Genomic DNA, 27,346 nt, shown 5'->3' with positions numbered 1-27,346 from the left:
CAGATTAAGTAACCTACTCTTTTCCTGTTAATCAATATCATTATAAAGCATGCATATAGGACCCAAATCGTCTGTTTAAAATTAATCACTACTTTACTAATCAATATAGACATCCTGCTCATAGGACATCACTATTACGCCTAGGCAAGCCTTAGGTAATTACTTAATAACAACTGGAATTGCCTTTGTTAATTACCAACTGCTACAACCAGTAGGTAGGCTTGATTCAGACTTCTTTTCTGAGTTATATAATGAATCTGGTTCTGACTTTAACTCTACTTTAGGATTTTAAAATTCAAACCTTAACTGTGTTTAAGCCGTGCTATTTATGTGAGTTGTTTGTGGAGGTATACATGAGCCTTATAACTTCTTACATGTTTCCAACTAAATGCAGTCCTACGTGTTTTGTATGTCGCCTTAGACTTTTACCTTTAAACCTAAGAGTCAGCCTAAAACCCTCCCTCTTATAGGAATAGTAGTCCTAAACTCCTCCGGGACTGATAGGAATGGGACGGGTAATAGCATGCGATAGAGGTCGAGACCAATCTACGCTTTAATACCTTAACGGGGTGGGAAGGGTAGATATGAATATGATGACCGGTGCGCTAATACCATGTGGATCCCCTCTTCTGAGGAGTATCATATCAGGTATTGCATTGAGGTGATCCATATTATAAACAAACCTAGGACCCCCTTTATTCTTTTTTACAAACATGTTTAGCTTATAACTCTTTCAAACATTGCCTTTCAATAATTGTTTTCAAACGCTTGTGTGTTTAACTTAAATCCCCTCTTACTTGAGCCTTTATTTGTTACTTGCTATTTGTACAAATTCACAAAAGAACTATCTGGCTGGGAACCACACTAGTGGATCGTGAGGGGTGCCTAACACCTTCCCCTTGGGATAATTTCAAGCCCTTACATCTCTGGTTATCAAACCTAGTTGTAAATATACTCTATAAGTGTCCTAATTCTCCTTAAACCATTAGGTGGCGACTCTCCAAAATACCCAATTCTCAAAAAGAGGAAATGAGTCACTACACCCCATGAATATCGAAACCCGAAAACTCCTCTCCTAACGGAAGAGGGGAAAAAGGGGGCGCGACAGATGGTAAGGGATAGAAACTTTGTGATTGACACCATACTTTGCAAGCAAAGTGTCAAATTCCTTATTGCAAAAATGAGACCCTCCATCACTAATGATTGCCCTAGGAGTGCCAAACCGAGTAAAGATACTCTTCTTGAGAAAAGCCACAACACTCCGAGCCTTATTGTTAGGTAAAGCCACGGCCTCAACCCACTTAGAAACATAATCAACGGCCACCAGAATGTATGTGTTACCACATGAACTTACAAAAGGTCCCATGAAGTCGATGCCCCACACATCAAATATGTCAACCTCAAGAATAGTGGTATAAGACATTTCATCCTTCTTTGAAATTCCTCCAGCTCTCTGTCACTCATCACATCTCTTCACAAGATCACCTGCATCCTTGTACAATGTAGGCCAATAGAATCCATAGCTAAGAACCTTTGAAGCTGTCATTGCCCCACCATGGTGACCACCGTAAGGAGAGGAATGACAAGCATCAAGAATACTCAGTTGCTCATCTTCCGGAACACATCTTCGGATCATGCCATCATTGCAAATTTTGAACATATAAGGCTCATCCAAATAGTATTCCAAGCTATCCTATTTGAGCTTCTTCCTTTAGTTAGAAGAGAGCTCGCACAGAATAATATCGGTCACAAGAAAGTTGGCAACATCCGCAAACTAAGGCATGCTATTCACAGATATGGAGAGAAATTGCTCATCAGGGAATGAATCCTTAATTTCAAGGCCATCACAAGGCCTCCCCTCCTCATCCAAGTGGGACAAGTGGTCTGCCACTAGGTTTTCACTCCCGTTCCGATCAACAATCTCAAGGTCAAACTCTTGAAGCAATAGAACCTATCTCATCAATCTCGCCTTGGAATCGTTCTTTGTCATCAAGTAGCGAAGTGCTGCATGGTCAGTATGATCTATCACCTTGGCCCCCATAAGATAAGACCTAAATTTCTCCATTGCAAACACAATTGCTAGCAACTCTTTTTCCGTCACCGTATAGTTCACTTGAGCATAATTCATTGCCTTGCTTGCATAATACACCAGGTGAAACATCTTGTTGACTCTTTGACCCAAGACCGCTCCTACCGCAACATCGCTTGCATCACATATGAGCTCAAAAGTTAAGCTCCAATTAGGTGCGGTAATAATGGGAGTGGTTGTCAATTTTTACTTGAGAAGTTCAAAAGCCTTCATGCATTCATCATTAAACATGAACTTGACATCTTTTTCCAATAACTTGCACAAAGGGTTCACTACCTTAGAAAAGTCTTTGATGAATCTTCGGTAGAACCCCGCATACCCAAGAAAATTTCTAACCCCTTGACTGAAGTAGGAGGAGGAAGCTTTGAGATCACTTCAATTTTAGCCTTGTCCACCTCTATCCCATGCTTTGAAATCTTATGGCCGAGGACAATGCCCTCCTCGACCATAAAGTAGCATTTTTCCTAATTAAGCACAAGATTGGTCTCTTTACACCGGGCCAACACCTTGTCAAGATTTTTCAAACATTCATCAAACGAGTCACCCACAACACTGAAGTCATCCATGAACACCACCAAAATGTCCTCCACCATGTCAGTAAATATGGCCATCATACATCGCTGGAATGTAGCAGATGCAGTACACAAACCAAATGGCATCCTATAAAAGGCAAAGGTTCCATACAGACAAGTGAAGGTTGTTTTCTCCTGATATTCCGGAGCAATCAAAAATTTGGTTGTACCTGGAGTACCCATCCATGAAACAATAGAAGGCCCGCCCAACAAGTCTATCTAGCATCTGGTCAAGAAAAGGCAATGGGAAGTGATCCTTACGGGTCACTTTATTCATCTTGCAGTAGTCCATGCACACCCTCCATCCGGTGATAGTCCTGGTGGGAATCAACTCATTTTGTGCATTAGTAACCACCGTTATACCACCCTTCTACGGCACACATTGCACCGACGAAGTCCAAGAGCTATCCGAGATAAGGTACACAACCCCTACATCCAACCACTTTATCAACTCCTTTTTGACAACCTCTTGCATAGCCTCATTCAACCTCTTTTGATGTTCCATGGAGGTCTTGGCATCATCTTCAAGAATAATCTTGTGCATGAAAAAGGCGGGGCTTATCCCCCCGATATCAGCTAGAGTCTATCCAATTGGCTTTTTCCATTTTTGGAGCACCACCAATGTGGCATCTACCTGCATGTTAGTAAGATAAGAGGAAAGAATAACTGACAAAGTTGAACTAGGGCCTAAGAATTCATACCTGAGGTGTGGAGGAAACGGCTTTAACTCCAACATGGGAGGTTTCTCGATTGAGGGCTTTGTTGGTGGAGTCTTTCTATTCTCAAGATCCAAAGAGAGCTTCCAAGGCTCATAAGAGTAAGAGCCCATTCCATGTAAAGCATTGACACACTCCACCCGACCTTCATCCTCATTTACATCAAGGCTCAACAACATTGCCTCTAGAGGGTCCTCCACATTGATCACTGCACTAGTATCATCAACTATCACTTCCATGACAAGATCTACGAAAGAGCACACTTCAGTACTGTTGGGCTGCTTCATTGACTTGCACACGTGAAAGACCACTTTTTCATCACCTACCTGGAAGGTGAGTTCCCCTGCTTCCACATCAACTAAGCCCTTCCCAGTTGCAAGGAAAGGTCTTCCCAATATGATCGGAACCTCATAATCAACCTTGCAGTCCAAGATCACAAAGTCAGCGGGCAAAATGAACTTGTCCACCCGAACAAGAACATCATCAATAATACCAAATGGCCTCTTCATTGTTCTATCCGCCATTTGTAACCTCATTGAAGTAGGTCGTGGTCGACCAATACTAGAGTTTTGAAGATGGAGTAAGGCATCAAATTGATGCTCGCTCCCAAGTCACTCAATGCCTTTGCAAAATCTGCACTCCTAATGGTGCATAGAATAGTGAAAGCGCCGGGATCTTCAAGCTTTGGAGCCATCAAGTACACAATTGCACTTACTTGGTGAGTTATTTTGATGGTCTCACAATCCATGGATCTCTTTTTAGTCACAAAGTCTTTCATGAACTTGGTGTAAACCGACATTTGTTCAAGAGCTTCCACTAATGGAACATTGATTGACAAGCTTTTCATCATTTCTATGAACTTCTTAAATTGGTTCTCATTATTTTGCTTCGCAAGCCTTTGAGGGTAAGGTGGAGGAGTCCTTGGCAAGGGAGCCTTAGCCTTGGGCACTACCATTTCCGATATGTCTATTACGTGTTCCCTAGATGGGTTCATATCATCTTGGGTTTTCACCTCATCATCATGAATATCAATCCTCACTTCCGCATTCACATTCTCTTCTCTCACTTGCTCATCAACTAAAGGAACATCATCATCTTGCACTTGAATCTCATCACTCACAATTTCCTTTTGCTTGGAGGTATTCACATCACCACCTAGACCACTTCTAGTAATCACTGCCATTGAATGGCTGGTGTTGTTCCCACCCTTCGGTTTTACTATCGTATCACTAGGTAGAGCCCCCTTAAGGAGAGTATTCAAAGGCCGTGAAATCTCGGCAAGTTAAACCTCCAAATTCTGAATTGAAGTATTGTAGGATGCCAACTGGGCATCAAAGTCGGCGTTCTTCTTCATCATTTGTTCAAACATCATCTCGATCCTTTCCATCTCATTGTTTGACGAGCTAGGACCTTGGGACAAAAATGAAGGTGGGTTGTTCGGTTGTTGATACAACGGAGGCCTTTGAAAGCCTTGCCCCCGATTCCCTTTGATTGCCATTGTTCAACCCCCTTGGTTGTTGTTTCCTCCCCAATTGTTGTTGTTGCCACTCCAGTTGCCCTGATTGTTCTGGTTGCCCCAATTTTGATTGTTGTTCCTCCAGTTGCTGTTGCCTTGTTGGTTTTGATTCCCCCAATTTCCTTGGGATCTCCATTGTTGTTATTGGTTAGGAGCATTGGCCCTTTGTCCTTGGTAATTGTTCACATACTGCACTTCTTCATTCTACTTATGATAGCCCTCATCTTGATTGAAACCACTGCTACCTTGGTCATATTGATCCGGACTACTTTGACCTTGTTGACCTCTTTGTCACCTCTTGTTGACCAACATGTTGACACCTTCCATAACATTAACTTGTCTAGGGGCTTGAACTTTTTGTAACTGAGCTTTTGCCAACTGGTTCATTGTTGTAGTCAACTCTGCTATTGCTTGGCCATGGTCATGGAGCTCTTTGTGCAAGTGAATGTCAGTGGGGTCACCCTATGGCACATTAGTTCGACTTTGCCAAGATGAAGAAGTATCAGCCATCTCATCAAGAATATCACAAGCCTCAGCATAAGGCAACTTCATGAAATTACCCTCTGCTAACTGGTTCACCACACACTGATTGGTCGTGTTTATACCCCGATAAAATGTCTGTTGAATCATTGCCTCAGTCATATCATTGTTGGGGAATTCTTTGACCATAGTTCTATATTGATCCCAGATTTCATGAAGGGGATCATTTGGTTCCTGTTTGACTGCTAAGATTTCATCCCTCAATGACGCCATATGTCCCGGTGAGAAAAATTTGGCTATGAACTTATCAGCCAACTCATCCCATGTAGTGATAGAATGGTTGGGAAGCCTCTCGAGCCAGTCCAAAGCTTTCCCTCTAAGTGAGAAAGGGAATAATCTCAACCACAATGCATCCTATGGCACATTTGTTTGCTTGCTTCCCCAACACGTATCTACAAAGCCCTTGAGATGTTTATATGCATTTTGATGGGGAGTACTTGTGAAATACCCTCGCTGCTCCAACAAGGTCAGCATCACATTTGTAATTTGGAAATTGCCCGCCTGGATTTGTGGTTGGACAATTGCACTAGCATATCCTTCGTTTGGAAGCACTCGAGGAGCGACTCTTGGAGGAGACGGGGGAGGGTCTGGAACATTATCATTGGCCTGGCAGCCTCTCCTTTGAGCTTGAGGCACTATAGGTACCTCATCATCAATATTATCATCTACCTCCTCCCCAAGAATAACATTTCTAAGATTATCGTTGTTCGCCATTTTGTACCTAAATTGATGACACACACAAATTAAACACATAAGGAAATAAAAACAAAACATAAAACTAGTCAAATAGATAGACAAAACCGTTTAGCTCCCCCGGCAACTATACCAAAAAGTGATCGGGTCCAACCTATTTATGGTAAAATCAGAGGGTCCAATCTTTCACCGTAACGACACCTCAAAAGCATGGCTCGAAGGCTCGAGATCACGGTCGAGTCTCATCCCTTTAGGGCTCGATGCCCGACCTCGGGGCAATAAAGTTCAGCGGGTAGGATAAAAAAGTGGGAAGTTCCTAAGGCATGTAGCTAGAGCCGACAAAGTCTGTCAGGCTAGTCTGAGCCCACATCATGGCATTAACTAGCTGTCCCATCTCCATATCTTTGTAATAAATGTATTTGTACTATGTTAGGAGTTTCCCTCATATATAAAGGGGATCCTTGTCATTTTGTAGACATCTATTGCACAATACTAAATACACAAGAACATTCTCTCTACTTTTTAACATATTCTCTTGGTCTTATTATTTCATTTATTCCTTATATTTATTGTGTTCTATCCATTTTTCTTCATTTATTGCTTATTATTGGCCATAAGAGCCATTATTGATTTTATTATAACTGTTAGTCATCCATCGACTATCCTCAATAGCACCAGCCGAGCATCAGACTCTACCCCGAGGCCCCCGAATAGGCAAGCTCGAGGCCCCGATTGTTGACCATTCGGTTTGATTATCACCTTTCTCTTAAGCTCTTATCTCGTTTCTAGGTCTTTCACATAGCATCAATTTCCTAACAACTAGCATAAAAATAGATCAAGTATTTTTAGAACCACTAAATCAAATTTAATTGTTATTACCATTTTCATGGTAAATAGTTTGGCACCCACCGTGGGGCTAAAAATAATAGTGATTATTTTCTTGCTGGTTTAACTACATAACACAAGTTATATTTCACACTTTTCCTTATCCAAGATCTTTGATTTTATGTCAAAATGTCTAACTCAGTCAACAACAATCTCGAGAACCATGAAGAGAACGGTGTGGATGTTCTAGGTGTTGGTGTACCACTGCTAAACCCTGAGAATGCACCAGAACCAATCCCTGTGGACGTAGTCTCACATGACACCCAGCACATTGATATCAGCTCCCACACTAACAGGAGCGTGCAGTAGGGAGACTGACAAGCGGATCAGAGAACCCCAGCTAGGGAAGAATGGGAGGTTAGCCTTCACATTATTTTTGAAATGTTGCAGGCACAACAACTGGCTATTACTCAGCTGCAAAGTCAACAGAAAACTCCCAACACGGTAGCACCGGGGATGGTTTCCCCAACCGAGCAGGTACCGGAGAGATCAAGTGAAAACGGGTCAGTAGCCGACCCCGCTATCGTAAAGATGCTCGAGGACCTCACAAAGAGGATCGAGTCGGGCGAGAAAACGATAGAAGCCAACGACAAAAAGGTTGAGACCTACAACTCCAGGGTCGACCAAATTTCGGGCGCACCCCCGATCCTAAAAGGTGTGGATTCGAAGAAGTTCATACAAAGTCCGTTCCCAGAGGAAGCGGCTCCAAAACCTATTCCAAAGAAGTTCAGAATGCCAGACCTTCCGAAGTACAATGGAACCTCAGACCCCAATGAGCACGTTACTGCCTATACTTGTGCAGTGAAGGGTAATGACCTAAAGGATGACGAGATCGAGTCCGTCCTGTTGAAGAAGTTCGGAAAAACGCTTTCTAAAGGGGCAATGATGTGGTATCACAACCTGGCCCCAAACTCAATAGATTTATTTGCCATGCTGGCAAATTCTTTTATAAAGGCACATGCTGGTGCCATCAAAGTAGCAACAAGGAAATTCGACGTCTTCAAGATCAAGTAGAGGGAGAATGAGATGCTGCGAGAGTTCGTATCTCGCTTTCAGATGGAACGAATGGAACTACCTTCGGTCTCTGACGACTATGCAGTGTAGGCCTTCACTCAAGGTCTGAATGAACAAAGCTTGGTGGCTTCAAAGCAGCTAAAACATAATTTGGTTGAATACCCCGACATGACCTGGTCAGACGTCCACAATCGATACCAGTTGAAGATCAGGGTCGAGGACAACTAATTAGGAGCCCTCTTCGGGCTTGGTGTACCCAAGCAGGCTTCTAGCAAAAGAGTCTAAACAAAACAAAGAGAGATACCAACCATACCCTAAAGATAAAAGAAACGCCCCTAGGCGCAATATACCCCGCAATGACCGAAGAATGGATCGAGGTCAGAATCCTCGGGGACTTGTCAGCAGAGTTGGATTTGAAAGGCACACAGGGCCGTCGGAGGCACCTTGCTTGTTAGAATACAACTTCAACCTCGATGTTTTAGACATCGTATTCACCATCAGTAAAATCAAAGACACCAGGTGGCCTAGGCCTGTGCAAGTAGACCCTTTGCAAAGAAATCATAACTTAGTGTGTGAATTTCACAACACGCACGACCACAGGTTCGAGGATTGCCACCAGCTCCGGGAAGAAGTAGCCCGACTACTCAGCAAAGGTCACCTCTGAGAATTCCTCTACGACCAAGCCAAAAATCAGTTCCGAAAAAGAGAGGCGACCAGGAAGAACGAAATGGATGAGCCACAACATGTCATCCACATGATCTTGGGAGGCATCGATGCCCCAAAGGAGCCCTTGATGAGAAGAACAAAAATATCCATCACCAGAGAAAAACGAACTCGGGGTTGCATACCTGAGGATGCTCTCACATTCAGCGATGAACACATCGAGACCTTGTCTCAGCCTTACAACGACACACTGGTAATCTCTTTCCTTGTAAATACATTTCAAATTAAACGTGTACTTGTGGATCAAGGTAGCTCGACCAAATTTATTAGGTCAAGGGTGGTAGAGCAGCTCAGACTGCTTGACCAACTCGTGACCGCTTCTCAAGTCCTCAACGGATTCAACATGGCGAGCGAAACAACGAAAGGGGAAATCACCCTCCTAGTGAACGTGGCTGGCACAATCCAAAATTCCAAATTCCATGTCATCGAAGGAGACATGAGGTAAAACGCCTTGCTCAGAAGGTCGTGGATACACTGGATGAGAGCAGTACCATCTACCCTCCATCAAATGATGAAATTCCCGACAAATGATGGGATAAAAATCGTCTACAGGGAGCAATATGCAGCAAAGGAAATGTTCGCAGTGCATGATGTAGCACCGACACCAATAACTCCACCACCAAAGGATCCAAAGGATGAGCAAACAATAAAATAAGAAGTTACATTCTCAGCTACGCCCATCTAAGCAAAACGAAGGACCGTACCGAGTCCTCATAACAAACGATTGAATCACACCAAGATCTGAAGCGCCGTCAGCACTAAGGTATGGTCATCTCCCTTTTTCAATTACATTTTACACCAACCTGAGTGTAGGTATCCGGTCGAAACGGCCAAAGCACTTTCCAACTCGAAGACTTTAGGTCCCAAAAGCATACGTTGCACTCTTTTCCTTCGATCGGTTTTTTATCCCGAAAAGGGTTTCACCGGCAAGGCTTTTAACAAAGAAACACCTATGAGCTACCTAAGGAAGGTTCAACAAGTATTCAAGGCTTCCTTCTCAATCAGCCTCAAATACTGGGGGCATCCCCCCGGAAGGTCACCTACTCGGAGAAGCCAAGATACGCCAAATGGGGTCTCGATAGGAAAATGATGTACCGGGCCAAATGGTCGAGCAAACCATATCCGTATAGAGTAGCCAGGCCCCTGGCAGCAAAAACATGTATGCTTGTACCAAGCAATCGAAGAATACTTTCTATCAAAACATTTCACGCTTCAAAAGAATTCAGTATTTTTGCAAAAAACGGATCCTCTGTCAAAACGTCCTGAACACTCGGGGACTAACGCTAACAACTCAAAACAACACGACCCCCAAGTCGGAGCTCCTAACTTGTAAGCCCTCGATAAGGCAACATCGAGATCACAAAATAGCTCCAGAGCCAAAAATGTCCCGAACACTCAGGGACTGGCGTCGAAAACTCAAGGCCACATGACCTTCGGGTAGGAAACTCCGAAACGGTAAGCCCTCAATGAGGCAATGACAAGTTTACAAGTAATGGCTCCCGAGCCGAGGAAACCTCGATGACTCGGGGACTGCCATCAATCGCCATCTCCAACAACAATATCTATAAGACCTCAAGCAAGGCACGAACCATACTTGTGCCAAGTAGCCAAAACTGTAAGACCTCAAAGGCATGTAAAACTTGTAAGACCTTACTAAAGGCATAAACCCGATCTTAATGTTTGGGCTATATATCGAACTTGTAAGACCCCTAAAAAGGTATACTCTCGATATAGACACCGAAACTACTTCATTCAGGACTAAAAGGCTCTGGACAAACACAAATAACTACGGTCAGAAGGCTGTACTAGCCAAATTAACGCAACTCGGGGATGCCCGATCGTCGCTATAAAATCATAGGCCTTCAATTACTTCGAAAGAACCGATTAAACAGGCCACCCTCGACATAGGCAAAAGAGCTTCGACCATGTTAGATCCTAAACACAGGCTTCGAGATACTCAGCCACTGAGCCAAACCTCCCGAGGTGCTCGATCATCGCCATATAATGACTCATAATCTAGGTTTTTATTAAATCGTCGAAGAGTGAGGCAAACATTATTTCAAAAAATCCTTATCGAGGGAAAAATAAAGCCTATACAAGGCATAAGAGCCACTATCTCCAGCCCACAAGAGCTACTGTCGCCAGCCCACATAAAAGGTTGCATCGACCCAAGGCGTAAGAGCCACTATCGCTAGCCCACACAAAAGGTTGTACCGACCCAACGCGTAAGAGCCTAAGGGCCAACTTGAAATTCAAAAACTTAAGGGTCGAATGAGCTCGAGTCGATACCCGACTCGGAGACTGAGCCCAAAATAGTTGACTAAATGTGCCTAAGAGCACAAGTGTAAGAGCTCAAACGCCGGCTTATACTAAAAGGTTGCATCGACCAAGCGCGTAAGAGCCTACGGGCTAGTCTAATAAGACCCAAGGCCAAACAACGAATCTAAGGATTCCTTTCAACTCAAAGACTTGTTTATCTGGCTAAAATCAAGGAGAAAAGAAATGCAGGAGAAATAAAACCGCAAAGTTTTCCTTTTATACATGTGTTTACCGTGAAAATGGTAATAACAATTAAATTTGATTTGCAGTTCTAAAAATATGTGATCTATTTTTATGCTAGTCATTAAGTAGTTGATTCTATATGAAAGACCTAGAAACGAGATAAGAGCTTAAGAGAAAGGTGATAATAAACCGAATGGTCAACAATCGGGGCCTCGAGGTTGCCTATTCGGGGGCCTCGAGGTCGAGTCTGATGCTCGGATGGTGCTATTGAGGATAGTCGATGGATGACTAGCAGTTATAATAAAATCAATGACGACTCTTTATGGCCAATAATAAGTAATAAATGAAGAACAATGGATAGAACATAATAAATATAAGCAACAAATGAAATGATAAGACCATGAGAATGTGTTAGAGAGTAGAGAGAATGTTCTTATGTATTTAGTATTGAGCAACAGGTTATTTACAAAATGACAATGATACCCTTTATATATGAGGGGGCATTCCAGCATAGTACAAAATACATTAATTACAGATATATGGAGATGGGACAACTAGTTGATGCCTTGATTCAGGTTTAGACTAGCCTGACAGACTTTGTCGGCTCTAGATGCACGCACGCCTTGGGAACTCCCCACTTTCCCCCCCGTAACCGTCGGTTTGTACCACTCTGAGGTCAAGCATCGATGGCCCTCGAGGGACGAAACTCGACCGTGATTTTGAGCCTTTGAGACATCGTAACGATTTAAAATTAGACCCTCCAATTTTACCGTACCTAGATAGTCCCCGCATTTGTTAGAGTAGAATGATAAGAAACGACCTTGAGAACTAGCTTTTCGAGTTTCTGTGATGACGTCATACTGATGACGCAAGTCTCCGCGATAACCGAGATGTCCCGTCGTTTTAACTTTCTAAAATCATTCACAGTATTACCGCTTCTTATTCTTCAACGCAATAATGTCGCCGTTGGTCCAACTCCCAAGGATGCATTGAATGCGCCTGCTGATTGTCTTTCAAAGACAATAATGGCATTGTCGGTTATGCTATCGCCCTTTCTATAAATGGGAGCCTCATGGAACCAACTTTTTATTCAAGTGTCTTTCAATATCTTTCCATCCCTTTTTTCTCACCATACTCATCCATTGTTACCCATCATGTTTGAGGCCCATGGCCTTAAGGTTACATGGCGGCATTCTCATCGGCCACACCATGGCCTTTTTCCTAGGCTTTTCCTTGCCGAGCGAGATTACACCATCTTGATGTTGCTGTTGTGTTGTTGTTGTTATTGTCGTTGGCTCGAGACGACGAGATAGGGGAGCTTATTTCCCCCGGCTTGGGAAAATATTTGGACTTTACACCGCTGCTCAGGGAGGTGTTCGGACTTTACACCGCTGCTCACCTCCCCGACTACCCGGTACAGCGCCTCACTCCTTTTGCTTTCCATGGAGTGAGGCGGTACTCTCTACTAACTGTTGCATCCCGCACCGGTGTGATGTCTCAAGAAGTAGCTTCACAATAGTAGTACCAGCAACATCCATACTAGCCAGATTTTTCACCCAGCCACTTCTTCATTCCTTTCTGCTTCTTCTGCGTCACTTTTCTATTCTTCATCTTCTTCCTCGAAGATACTGCTTTGGAAGACCGAGATGAGACCCCGAGGATGTGTAGCTCGAAGATGCTGCCACCGAGGATGCTCCCCGGAGAATAGGGTAGGCTTTAGGCTTCAATTGTATATGCACCTTTTTGCTTATTTGTTTCTGTGTAAGGACCCCTTGAGGGCTTCTATAATCATATGTAAGAACCCCTTGTTGGCTTTTGTAATCACGAACTTATGAATATAAAGATGTTCTTCCAATTTTGTCTTTGATTTATGATATGTTTCCTTTTATTTGCGTTTGTGGAGATTCTGAATGCATGAATCTATCGGTTGGTGTGAATGTCGAGCTCGGGTACAAGTGTCTCTCCGGCTCTTGACCGGTTAACCTGATTCCCTGTGGAATCATTTGCCGTCCCTTAAGTCGAACCTTGGTTGGATCGATAAACTTGGATCGTTGGGGACCCCTGACTCCGAGTTGAATAAAAGTAAGGATTTGAACTGTCGGAATGAAACTTAGCTCTTTTAAATCCCGTGATACCCCTCGAGGGGGAGTGTCTGAGAATAGAGATAGCTTGATCTAAAGATGAAAGGTATCCCTAAGGCTTTATCGGTAGCTTTTGAACGGAAGTTAACTCGAGCTTAGCTAATTCGTGTTCCGGAGAATCGGGTAGATGATCCGTACTTGCAATAGCTAAAATTCTCGGAGTAGGATGCCACCTCGAGGTTAAGCTCATATACGAGCGGCTCCTTTTAGAGCTCAATTTCTTCCTAAGAGAGGTCCTCGAGATCGGGTACCATCTCGGGACTTGCAATAGTGGCAATGGTTTTCTGGAGCCTATCTTCCTTTGGATGAAGGTCCTTGAGATCGGGTACCATCTTAGGACTTGTAGTGATATTAATGGCTTCTTGGATCCTGTCTTCTTTTTGGTGTAGGTCCTCGAGATCGGGTACCATCTCGGGACTTGCAATGATGCCAATGGCTTCCTGGAGCCTAACTTCTTTTTTATGGAGGTCCTCAAAATCAAGTACCATCTCGGGACTTGGTTTGTGTGGGGGTCTCCGACCCTAAAACATCACATGGATTCATCAAATGTACGACACGGCTACAAAGTGACCGGGGCGATCCCGCCGACACATCTTCCCGAAGCGATATCGGCCAGTATTTTTAATTGAACTTTGAGGCAGGCAGACCGTTGCCGCTTTTTCCATATATAGGGTTGTCTCCTCCCTTCTGGAGATTTCGTCACTCTGAGTGGTTAGTCTCGCTTCCTGCGTTAGGCCTTCCATTATGTTAGTATTAACGCTCTTGCCTAAATTCCTGCTCCAGTTCTCTAATTTTTCCACAGTCATGACTGCTACATCAGGATCCATTTAGCAGGGAGGAGAGAGTTCCGGCTCCGTTTCTCGCCTCGTTGGCGGAGCGCCACTGATGCTAGGCGAGCCTAACTTGGGGCATTTTGCTTCAAGAAGGAGACGAGAAGTACCCCGATGCTCAAGATCAACGGGAGCATACCTTGGAGTTTACTTCTTCGATAGGAGAGGAACACCTTGGGTTGGTGAGAAAAGACTGCAAATGGGGGGAAAAGTTAGTATTGTAGATACCTTCCCTGGATAAGGGCTTCACGGACCGTGCCGATAGGTTTTTGAATGTGTACATGTATCCTTTCACGTTGGGCCCTGTTGATGGGGTTGTGCTCGACTTCTGTCGAAAGTACCAGGTTACCTTAGCGTAGATTCACCCATCATTTTGGCGGACAGTATTGATGATGAGATTCTTTGCAGAAGACGCAGGTCTTGAATTTACTGTTAATCACCTCATCAGGCTGTATCGACCCTTTCATCATCGAGGCCTGGTGACCTTGTGATGTCGATCCACTACACCTTTCGTTATCGATGACGAAGAGGATGGAGATCGGGGGTGGATGAGCCGATTCATCCGGATACGGGTTGTCGATATTATTCCAGTAGAGTTTCTTCCATTTCCCGAGCTATGTAATTTTACACGTAAGTGGTACACTTGTGCCTTCTTAGTTTTGTTTATGACAAAGGTTGGCTTCGTAAATGCACCTTCTTTTCTTTTTCTACAGCGATTTTGTGGATGCTGGGCGAGGTTCCCGATCTGTCGAATTGGGTTCGAAAGTTGGTGACCCACTCGACTTATAATGAGCGTAAGTGGAGAGCTTTATCTAAGGATATGTGGGAGGCAAAACACCATGATACGTGCTATGTGATTCGCTCCCCCCTTTTTTCCTCTCGGAAGGGCGCCTTTTCTTTCTGCATACTAACTCTGTCATCTTAGGCATTGAAGAGTCCCTCAAAGCAAGGTCGTGCCCTTTAGGAGAAGGAGAAAGATTGCCAGCATCCAGGCTAAAGAATGATAACAATAAGCGAGAGATGCCTCTGCAGGGCGACAACGCTCAAAGCAAGGCGAACCTGGACTGTGGGCCCGGAGTGGAAGCATTGACTGAGCCTGCCGCACCCGTAATTCCTGGTTTTGGAAAGGTGGTTTCTCTCCTCCTCCGCCATCTTCTTTTTCCGTCGAAGGTACTTAGAGGGACACTTGAAACCACGGGTGGTATGCACCGAGAGACCGTGCCTCGACCAGGGTCGACTCTTTCGGAGCCGAGAAAGCTAGGTTAAAAGATGTGTGCTCGACCTTCGAGGAAGCCCATTGGCTTCACTCTATGGTGAATTTTGGCACAGGCCTTTCGAGTTTCGCGCCTTCCCTTCCTTATTGAGTTCTTTTTTGCAGGCCTTCGACAAGCTTATGTCTGAGCTACTTCGCCGTGAGGTCAGGATGCGGAAAGCTATGGATGAGGTGAAATCCCTTAGTCTCCTTTGAAATGAAAGGGAAGTCGAGTTGGCACACTTACGATGTGAGGCGAGTCGGAGCTTGAATTATGAGAGCTACTTGAAGGAGCAGGTAGTTTTTGTTCCGAGTGAGTGTGTGTTCCTCCTTCTAGCTCCTGAGGCTAATGTTTCATTTATTTCAGTTGTAGAAAAAGATGGAGGACTTGGAGCGCCTTAGGGACGAGATTGGCCGAACCAAGCGCGAGTGTGGTGAGTTAAAGGCTTAGGCGGACGCTCAGGCTTCGACGGAGAAGGCTGCTCTGGCTAAAGCTCCCGCCCTTGAGGTTCAACTTCGCTTAGCTCGTGATAATATCTTGATTCAAACAGATATGATTACGAAGCTCGAGTCTGAGCTCTTGAAGATAAAAGCTGAGGTTGTGGATGCTTGGGCTGAAGCTATAATGAGTTGAACTAAGGCTAACCAAAAAGTGGCAGTCTTTTTGAAGGACGCTACCGATGCCCAAGCTGGGCTGAGAAGGACTCTTGACTGCGAGAGCAGGAGCAAGGAATATGCTTGGTGTAAGTTTCGAGGGGGAACCTTCAAGGTGATTCATGCTAGGGGCTTTGACCTCTCGGAACAGGTAAAATGGGCAAAGGCGGACGGACATAGTGCTTAGTCTCTTTTGTCCGACATCGAGGATATCGAGGATGAGGCCGATGGGCCACAGTCCCCAAGGGGACGTAGATTTCCTTTTCTGATTCTGTACATAGTACTTTCGAAGTATGTTGTAAATGGAGCTTGTATTTTCCCACATGTATGTATAAAGGAAAGCCTCGCAATTTCATTTCTTCTGAATTTCTTTTTGCCTTGATTTTATCCAGATGAACTGGTTTTTGAGTTAGAAGGAATCCTTAGATTTGTGGTACGACCCTAAGGTTCATTAAGCTGGCACGTAGGCTCTTACGCGCTTGGTCGATACGACCTTTGGTTTTAGTGTTGGCAATAGTGGCTCTTACACGTTTGCTCTTAGGCATATTTTGGTCAACTATTTTGGGCTCAGTCTCCAAATCGAGTATCGACTCGAGCTCATTTGACCCTCAAGTCGTTGAATTTTAGGCTGGCGACAATGGCTCTTACGCCTTAGGTCGATGCGACCTTTTATGTGGGCTAGCGACAATGGATCTTACACTTTGGGTTGATATGACCTCTAATATAGGCTTTAATTTTGCCTCATTAAGGACTTTTTGAAATGATGTTTGCCTGACTCTTCGACAATTTAATAAAAAACCTCGATTGTGAGTTGTTTTATGGCGATGATCAAGCACATCGGGAGGTTTGGCTCAGAGGCTGAGTATCTTGAAGCTAGTGTTTAGGAGCTGACGTGGTCGAAGCTCTTTTGACTATGTCGAGGGTAGCCTATTTATCCGGTTCTTTCCGAAGTATATTCAAAGTAATTGAAGGCCTGTGATTTATAGAGACGGTCGGGCATCCTCGAGTCTCGTTAGTTTGGCTGGTACAACCTTGTGACCGGAGTCATTTGTGTTTGGCCAGAGTCTTTAATTCTCGAGTGAAGTAGTTTCGGCGTCTATATTGAGGGTATGCCTTTTTAGGGGTCTTACAAGTTCGATATATAGCCTAAACTTTGAGATCGGGTTTATGCCTTTAGTAAGGTCTTATAAGTTTTACATGCCTTTGAGGTCTTACAGTTTAGGGTACTTGGTACAAGTATGGTTCATGCCTTGCTTGAGGTCTTACAGATATTGTCACTAGGTACAAGTGTGGTTCATGCCTTGCTTGAGGTCTTACAGATATTGTTGTTGCCTTATGTAGGTCTTACGAGACCGAGTCTACCCGCTTGGGGTCTTATGGCCTCGGGTTTTTAATGAGCGTTAATTGGCGATAGTCCCCGAGTCATTGAGGGTACCTTGGCTCGGGAGCCATCACTTGTAAACTTGGTATTGCCTTACTGAGGACTTATGATTTCAAAGCTGCCAACCTAGAGATCATGCGGTTTTAGAGATTTTGACGCCAGTCCCCGAGTGGTCGGGACCTTTTTTTGGCTCTAGGCCATTTCTTGCAAAAAATGTCGAGCTTCCTTGACACGCAAAATGCTTTTGGGAAATATTATTTGATTACTTGGTACACGTATATATGTCTTTGATGTTTAAATGCCTAGTTGTTCTATATTGGCACGGTTCACTTGGTCGTTTGGCTCGGTATATTATTTTCCTATCGAGACCCTTCTTGGCGTATCTTGTCTTCTCTGAGTCGGTGACCTTCCGGGGGGGGGGTGTCTCCCAGTATTCGAGGTTGATTGCAAAAGAAGCCTTGAATACTTGTTGAGTCTTCCTCAGGTAGCATATGGGTGTTGCCTCGTTAAAAACCTCACCGGTAAAACCCTTTTTGGGATAAAAACCTGGTTGAAGGAAAAGAGTGAAACACATGCTTTTGAAACCTAAGGCCTTCGAGTTGGAGAGTGCTTTGGCCATTTCAATCGGATACCTGCACTCAGGTCAGTGTAGAATGTAATTGAAAGAGAAAAGAGACGATCATACCTTAGTGTAGTATGTGCCGGCGATGTTTCGAGCCCTGATATGTTTCAGTCACTTGTGATGAGGACGCGGTACGATCCCCTACTTTGTTTAGTCGGGGATAGCCGAGAGTATAGCTTGTTATCGCTATTGTACTGTTTACTTATCCTTCGGCTCTTTCGAAGGTGGAGGTACCGGTGTGAGGGCCACATTGTGCACTGCGAACATTTCTCTTGCCGTATGTTGTTCCCCTAAACGGTCTTAATTCCATCCTTTGTTGGGAAGTTCATCATTTGATGGAGGGTGGAAGGTACTACTCTCATGCAGTGTATCCATGGCCTTCCGAGCAAGGCATTGTACCTCATATCTCCCTCGATGACGTGGAATTTGGCATTTTGTGTTGTGCCATCCACATTGACTGGGAGGGTGATTTCCTCTTTCGTTGTTTCGCTTGCCATGTTGAACCCGTTGAGGACTCGAGAGGCGGGTACAATTTGGTCAAGCAGTCCGAGCTGCTTTACCACCCTCGACCTGATAATGTTAGTCGGGCTACCTGGATCCACAAGTACATATTGTCACACCTCCTTTTTCCGCCCCGCGAGGGTGCGTGGGAGTTTTTCCAATTAAAGGACAGTCGAAACGGGATTTATTTGTTTTGTTTCAGAGTCGCCACCTGGGAATTTTAAGGCGTCCCAAGTCACCAATTTTTAATCCCTGAATCGAGGAGAATATGACTCTGTTTGTTATTCTGCGAACCAGAAATCCTGAATAAGGAATTCTGTTAATCCGGAAGAAGGTGTTAGGCATTTCCGAATTCCGTGGTTCTAGCACGGTCGCTTAACTGTTATTATATTTGACTTTGATTTATTAAATGCATATTTATTGCCCAATTTTATTGTTACCGCTTCTATTTAGACTGCTTGTAATTAAGGACCCTTCTTCGAATCGAATCACGCATACGTGTATCCGTTTTATATATTATATATTTTTTAACGTGAAAAATCATGTTACACGTACGTATACACAATGATATTGATAATATAATTTATTTATTTTTTTCGAAATTTTTATTTATTTATAAAAATAGACTTAAGTTCGAAATTGTGCTTAAAATAAAATTAAGAACGTCTGTCGCTCTTGTATGATTAAATAGTGAACTGCACATCTCAGGTTATATGAAATTAATTTGATATTCTCCGAAGAACCCCTTTTTAATAAAAATTTGCTCGAAGTTGTGCGAACGCATAATCCGAAATGCCTTTAGAAGTATAATCAAGTCACGCGAACGCATCCCTAATTATGCAAATTAGTTTGGGTCGCATAAATGCGTACCCTTGTTTAAGAATGGAATTATTATTATACCGCGCCTAAAGCAATTAGCGTTTTATTTACTTTGGGGAAGGCCGTGAAATTTGTTAGACGGCCCATCCGAAGTCTAAGTAATCAATTAAACAGTTATTGAGGGCCCCGCAATTAGTGTGTTTTATTGGGCGAGGCTCATCTCATTTTATTAAAAAAAAATAGTCCTAAAATGCCTACATTTTCTGTTGAAATTTTTCTTTACAAAATAAAGAGAAAATGTCTTAATTTATTTACATGTTATTACCTAGTTACATTATACTAGGCATGTTCTCAATTTGTCAAATTAAAAAATAGCAATCCAATTTTAATCCTAGACCATTTACATGCTGAACTTAACCAATATTATTTAACTAAACAATATTTCTACCAAATTCTTACTAGATGGCCTATTCGTTTGATTTTTACTTGACGAAGTTACTACACCATTTATTTATTTTTTGCAATATATAGGTAGTTCAATCGTTAAGCTATCGTCGGATATTCCACTATATGTATTAAATAGCTACACGATTCTGATTTTTTTGCAAACTAAATAAATTATACATACAAATAAAATTCAGAATATAATTAAAACTAATTCAAAATTTCAACTATTTATTTTTTCGTATTCATGCTTCATATTCGGATTACAATAACCAGCTTTCAGTTGTGTACCTGATATCGGAAGCAAAAGAAAATGATGATGAGAATCAGCGACAGTAATAACAATACAGCAACAACAGTCCAGCAGCAGTAACAACCTAGTGACAGACCGGTGGAGTAGTAATCCCAAAAAACAAAAGCTTTAAGCTTTAAATGAAACAACAACTATTAATACTAATTTCAAACAAAGAAATAAAGCAGTAGATTTTTTTTTAGTTTTATTTTTATTTTGAAAGCTTAAATATTTTTCGGAATTTTTCTCTCTTCTATTCTCTGTCCGTTTTTTCTCTCTATCTGTGTGTGTATTTTTTTCGTATCTCTCTCTATTTCTGTTCTTGTCTTGTGTTCAAGACTTCAGATATATATAATCCCATCCCATAAATCTTTTAATCAATTAAATCAATACTTTTTCTCTACCCAACCCATTATCTTTCCACTCATCCCCATTACATTAAATAAACATATCACACCACCCCATTATATTTTGTCCCCCATGCTTCATTTAAAATAATGCAAGATTCCCCCTTTAAATTAAATCTTGTCCCCCCTTTATATTAAACAACTATATCACAACCCACCCCATTTCATTTTGTCCCCCATGCTTCAAATAAACAATTTCAAAATGTACAATTCCTAAACTACCCCTCACGACCTTACTAAAATTACCAAACTACCCCTGAACGTACTACAAATTTACCAAACTACCCATCAGCTATAACACATCAATTAATCAAACTTAACCAAAATATAGACAATATGATCAATTTCTAACAATGTTCAAACAACAATATGAACACGGATGAACATCATAACAACAATATCACATGAACACCATTTTAACAATATTTCAACAACAAATCACATGAACACAAATTGAACAACAAAGAACAACTAAAATTTGATTGAACAATATTTTAGCAACAAACAATCCTATTTTCGGATTCAACAACTACAACAAACAAGTATATTTAGATTTCTAACTTCAATCATATTGAACTTAAAATCAATTCTAACAACATTACAACCAACAATTCCTATATTAAACTTTATGAGATAAATTCAAGAAATAATCACAAATGGTAAACAAGAAATCAAGCTATACAAATTTCGGATTCAAGAACAAACAAACATAATATGAACATGAATTAAATCTAAAAATAAAAACGATGGATTCAAATGATTAAAACCAACATACTTCCCTTATTACAACTAAATTCTTTAGACAAATAACAAGATCGACGAAGAAACAATTATGAACTTAAACTTGAACTTAACAATATTAACAATTTCTAACAATACATAAACACATGAAACAAATTGAAGAAATAGTTAATTAAATTTCAATTTGAATCTAACAAACATCAAACTAACAAATATTCACTTAAACAATAATACAAACATGAAATGAATATGAAAACAACTAATTAAACTTCTATTTTGAAATCTGAAAATTAATTTAACAAACAACATGAACATGAACAAAACCAAAAATCAAATATCTAAGCATAGACATGAACAAAACAAACATTCGCCGATTTTAGATTCGAAAAATATCAAAACAAAATACGGACAAACATAAAACTCAAAATCTACTAACCGGATCGAACGACATACGTACGGACTGTTTTGACGACCCAAGCATCGAGCGAATGACGATGAACTTGGATGGAAACAATCTGTCCGGAAACGAATCTCGCACCAAGATAACTTGACGCCGAAGATGACCACGAACGGACGACCAAAGAAGGTGGTCGTTTGGCATCGTTTAAAAACGAAAAATGGCAGCCCGTCACAAGCAGAAGGTAGCAGCAGCTCGATTAGCGAAGAAGACGCATCTACGACAGCCATGGATGGAGGTCGAAGCTCGAGCTTTGACGAAGAACGGAGAAGATGAAAGCAACCACCATGGATGACGATGGCAGAAGCTGTGACGGGCAGTCGCGGGGAGCTTGGTGTTGATGATGATGAGCGCGATGCAGCAGCTCGGAGACAGAAGTAGTCGCGGAAATCTCAACTGTGAGCTTTCATGGTGGAGCTCGACGGATTGGTTGTTGGTTCGGTCGCGTTTGGAGGTCGTTTGGTTGAGCCGGGGTCGTGAGGGTGACGTGCGTGTGTGTGTGTGTGTGAGTGTGACGTTGGGCAGCCATGGTTGAGCTTTGAGGGGGAATCCATGGATGACCTTGGAGAAACTTGAGGAAGAAGAAGAAGATAGGAGGGGGGCGGATGACTTCTTAGTCTTTTTAGGGTTTTTTCTTCTTTTTTTCTTTTGTTTTGTGTTGTAAAATGTAAAACAAAGGGGTTTGGGTCTTTGGGATTATGGACTGGGTCGACCCAGTTCGAAATGGACTGGGTCATAGGGAAGATTGGGCCATTTTTTGGGCCGGTGGCTTGAAATCGAAGAAGAGGCCCAATTCCGACTTTCTTTATATTTTCGCTCTCTTTTCTTCTTTTATTTCTCTAAAACTAAATTATAAAAAATACTTAAACTATTATTAAGAACTAAATTAAGTTATAAAAGCGCAAATTAACTCTCAATAACAATTAACGCACAATTAAGTAATAATTAAGCATAAAATTGTATATTTGGACATTAAATGCTAAAAATGCAAACGATGCCTATTTTTGTAATTTTTAATTTTTTGTAAACAAATTTAATTAGTAACAATTATAGAATTAAATCCTACATGCAAATGCGACATATTTTTGTATTTGTTTTTATTAATTTAGCAAATAAACACGCACATACAAATACAAATAATTATTCAAAATATCACAAAATTGCACACCAAAGAAAAATCATTTTATTTTTGAATTTTTTGGGAGTAATTCTCATATTGGGCAAAAATCACGTGCTTACAGCTGCCCCTCTTTGCCCGAAGACACGAAGGGTTTTCGTGCAAAGATAAAGCGAGCGATTTTTGCCCATCCGAGTACTCCGTTGAAGCATTTTTTTTTTGAAAAAGATTTGACCGAACCTTTGCTTCAAAGGTTTCCTACATATCCTGGGCTAAACAGGAATCAGGTCAATGTAGTTCAGAAACTTTGGTAGCTGGGACTACCGTTGGACTGCACTGTTACTGTTGTTGCATGCTATTACTACTGCTTATCGATCTCGTTGTTACACCATGCTTAAAAGAAAACAAGAAGTTAAGCTATACTGCAATTTTTCTTGTTGCCTTGCTTTCTTGTCTGCTTGCATTTTTTCCGGTGCTTTTCTTCTTTTTGACACATGCACTTGAGTTTGTGCTGTGACCTCTTGTTGCAACCTTCTGCTTCCCGGTGCCGGGGAATTTTATTGTTTCCTGCTGGGGATTCCTATTGTTAACCCTCTGTTTTATTGTCCTCTGACTTGATCTTGAAATGTATGCCTCTGTTGTATGGGCGGGCTCCCAACTTCAATACTTGAAAATTTAAAGACTGAAATGTATGCCTCTGTTATCTGGGCGGGCTCCCAACTTCAAATAAACAACTTTTGAAATAAACGTCATTCCTTTCTTCAAGCGAGCTCCTGACTTCAACAACAACTTCTAAAATAAAATGCCTTTCCTCTCTTCAGGCGGGCTCCTGATTTCAACAACAACTTTGAAAATAATCGCCATTACTCTTTTCAGGCGGGCTCCTGACTTCAACAACTTTTAAAATAAAATCTTATTCGAGGGCAGATGAACCCGAAATATCCTATTCGAGGGCGGATGAACCCTACAATATCCTATTCGAGGGCGGATGAACTCAAAATATCCTATTCGAGGGCGGATGAACCCATTATATCCTATTCGAGGGCGGATGAACCCAAAAATATCCTATTCGAGTGCGGATGAACCCAAAATATCCTATTCGAGGGCGGATGATCCCATTATATCCTATTCGAGGGCGGATGATCCCATTATATCCTATTCGAGGGCGGATGAACCCAAAATATCCTATTCGAGGGTGGATGAACCCAAAATATCCTATTCGAGGGCGGATGAACCCATTATATCCTTTTCGAGGGCGGATGAACCCAACAATATCCTATTCGAGGGCGGATGAACCCAACAATATCCTATTCGAGGGCGGATGAACCCGAAATATCCCATTCGAGGGCGGACGAACCCAAAGTATCCTATTCGAGGGCGGATGAACCCAAAATATCCTATTCGAGGGCAGATGAACCCAACAATATCCTATTCGAGGGCGGATGAACCCAAAATATCCTATTCGAGGGCGGATGAACCCATTATATCCTATTCGAGGGCGGATGAACCCAAAAATATCCTATTCGAGGGCGGATGAACCCAACAATATCCTATTCGAGGGCGGATGAACCCAAAATATCCTATTCGAGGGCGGATGAACCCAAAATATCCTATTCGAGGGTGGATGAACCCAAAATATCCTATTCGAGGGCGGATGAACCCAAAATATCCTATTCGAGGGCGGATGAACCCAAAATATCCTATTCGAGGGCGGATGAACCCAAAATATCCTATTCGAGGGCGGATGAACCCAAATATCCTATTCGAGGGCGGATGAACCCAAAATATCCTATTCGAGGGCGGATGAACCCAAAATATCCTATTCGAGGGCGGATGAACCCAAAATATCCTATTCGAGGGCGGATGAACCCAAAATATCCTATTCGAGGGCGGATGAACCCAAAATATCCTATTCGAGGGCGGATGAACCCAAAATATCCTATTCGAGGGCGGATGATCCCATTTTCAAAATCTTGGAATTGTCTTACCTCCGACTGTTTTTCTTCGAATCGTGTTGTCTTGCTATCTCTTAAAACTTGAATTAATTTCCTAGTTCCTCCGAGAAAATTTTCTACAATGGCAGAAAATTTTCTGCCCCAGTTTTGGTGCTTTTCCTTGTTCTCCAGGTGGACGCCTGACTTCTGATATTTCAACTCTTCTTCCTTGTTCTCCAGGTGGATGCCTGATTGCTATTTCAACTGTCCTTCCTTGTTCTCCAGGTGGACTCCTGATTTCTGATAATTCAACTGTTTTCCCTTGTTCTCCAGGTGGGCGCCTGATTTCTTCTTCAATTTTTCATCCTCATTCTCCAGGTGGACGCCTGACTTCTTCTTCAATTTTTTTATCCTCCGCTCTGCTTTGTTCTTGCTTGCTGGGGATAATACCACTGTGGGAGTCTCCTTTCTTCCCCTCCTTCAAATTTGTTTTTGGTTTTTTTTTCTTTTTTTTCAACACTGCTGGGGATAAAAGTGTTATTTTCTTGGAATAACGTTGTTGAGGATAACGCTGCTGGAGAATTTTATCCCTTCAAATCGATGCTTCATTCTTTTGGAAGCTACTGGGGATGATAATGGCTCTTTGCTTTTCTGAGCACAAGTGTCATCCCTTTATTCTGTCTGCTGGGGAACAACTTCTCCATTGAAACTTATTATGTTGGGGAAACACTGGTTCAAAGACCATTTCCCTTGAGACTGGTGTTATCTTTATTCTTCCTCGAATGGGTACCTGACTTCCAGAAAATTTTCCAAATGAAAGGAAAATTTTCTGCCCCAGTTTGACAGTCTCCCTTATGGCATGCATTTCTGTAATCAATGCCATTTCCTTTATCTGTTTTAAATTAAACAAAATTTGTTAGTTTAAAACGCGGTGGTTGGTTGTGATACTCCTACTGGGATGGCTTTTCCCTTTCTCCTTCCCTGCTCTGCGTTCCAAAACTTGTTGGGGATGATATTATTTGCTGGGGATAATCCTTTTCTGCTAGGGATATCCCTCTTCTTTCGTGGCATGGCTCGGAGACTTGCATTTTTCCGACCTTTTAGTCTCGCATGAATTTTCCAAGTCATGCTTATTGCTCTCCTTGTTTGTCCATGGGCCTTGGCCTTGAGGTTTTAATAACCTCTGATTTTGGCAAGGATATCCCTCTTGACACTCGTCAATCCTTTTGTCAATTCCCTTTTGCTGGGGATATCTTTCTTGACACTGGCCTTGTGCTCGTTCCTTGCTGACTATACCACTTGGATGTACTAGCCATATCTCATCTTGCATAATTGGAAAGCTGATGGCCTATTTTGAAGTCATTTCCCACTGGTTCTGACCAAACAGACTCTACTGGGGAGTTTTCTATGAAAGGAGAAAGATAAAAAGGAACAGAATAAAAGACAAAGGAAAAAGATGACTCTTTAACAAAAGAAATTATAAATAAAAACCTACCAAACGCAGACACCGACTCTAATGGTCATGACATGCATATGTGGCCTATCCTCCGTCGTCAATCGTCTTTCAAGATCTTCCCTTGACTATCCTCCATCTGATTCCCAATCTTATTCGACTTGTAGTGCCCAAAAGGTTTTCACCATCAAGTCTCTCTCATTTTGGTTTTTCTCTCATCTTTCATCGCCTTATGGTGTCCGTGAAGATTTTCACCGATAAGACTCTCTCATTTATATCACTTTCCAGCTGGGGATTTGGAGTGTTGCCGGTATGACTCTCTCTGCTGGAGATTAGAGTTCTTTCTGCTGTGGAACAGAATGTTATGTTCGCCGGTACGACTCTCATTTGTCTGACTTGACATCTTTTGCAGACTGGTCAGAAGGTCTTTCTTTGGACCGTAATGTGGGATTTTGGACAGGCTAGAAAGAAAGGTATTAAAGGCTCAAACAACAAATCAATTTGGGGTTCAAAATTACAACATTCGGAACCAATTTTTGCTTACCACGAGCGCAACCCTTGCCCCAGTTTCTTGCTTGGGGATTATTTATTAATTTTTTTTATTTACACCATGCATACCATGCACATTATGCACACTATGCACCCTATGACCGAGCCGTGAAGCGCCTACGTATCCTCTTTGAGGAATCAAGTCAAACGTAGTTCCCAATTCCTCTTTTTTCATTTGACTTTTTTTTTTCTTTTTCTTTTTCGTTTTTTTTTGATTTTTTCTTTACCTTCCAGGCTCGTATTTCCTAGTCGTTGCTATTGATTCCGAATGAGGGGTATGAAAGAAAATAAATAAGGCTCAAAAGGGGTAACGAAGGATAAAGTGTTTAGGTAGCAGAACAAAATGCCTTCGTCATTCCAGTCTTCAAAACATGCCAAGTGCAAACAACACAATTGAACATAGATTTATAGTCTCTTCCGATGGTGCTGGACTTGACAATTATGTTAAACACTTGCTTTTTCATTTGTCATTTCTAAAGCACTGCTGGGCGACACTCTCACT

General features: G+C 42.2%; 1 protein-coding gene across 1 annotated transcript; it reads right to left on the bottom strand.

The window, feature by feature from the left end:
- Positions 1-3,909: 3,909 nt before the first annotated feature.
- Positions 3,910-4,560, bottom strand: LOC138871542 (uncharacterized). The gene has a single exon (XM_070149425.1). It carries the CDS (start codon positions 4,558-4,560, stop codon positions 3,910-3,912), a length of 651 nt encoding a protein of 216 aa, XP_070005526.1.
- Positions 4,561-27,346: the final 22,786 nt, after the last annotated feature.

The sequence above is a fragment of the Nicotiana sylvestris genome, chromosome 6 (genome assembly GCF_000393655.2).
Source record: "Nicotiana sylvestris chromosome 6, ASM39365v2, whole genome shotgun sequence".
In the NCBI taxonomy this organism is placed as follows: domain Eukaryota; kingdom Viridiplantae; phylum Streptophyta; class Magnoliopsida; order Solanales; family Solanaceae; genus Nicotiana; species Nicotiana sylvestris.
The sequence above is the reverse complement of the archived record's forward strand: the minus strand, read 5'-3'. Positions and strand labels throughout refer to the sequence as shown.

Coding starts and splice junctions, on each gene's coding strand:
- LOC138871542 (XM_070149425.1), bottom strand. CDS start 4,560: ATGGCAGTGATTACTAGAAGTGGTCTAGGTGGTGATGTGAATACCTCC.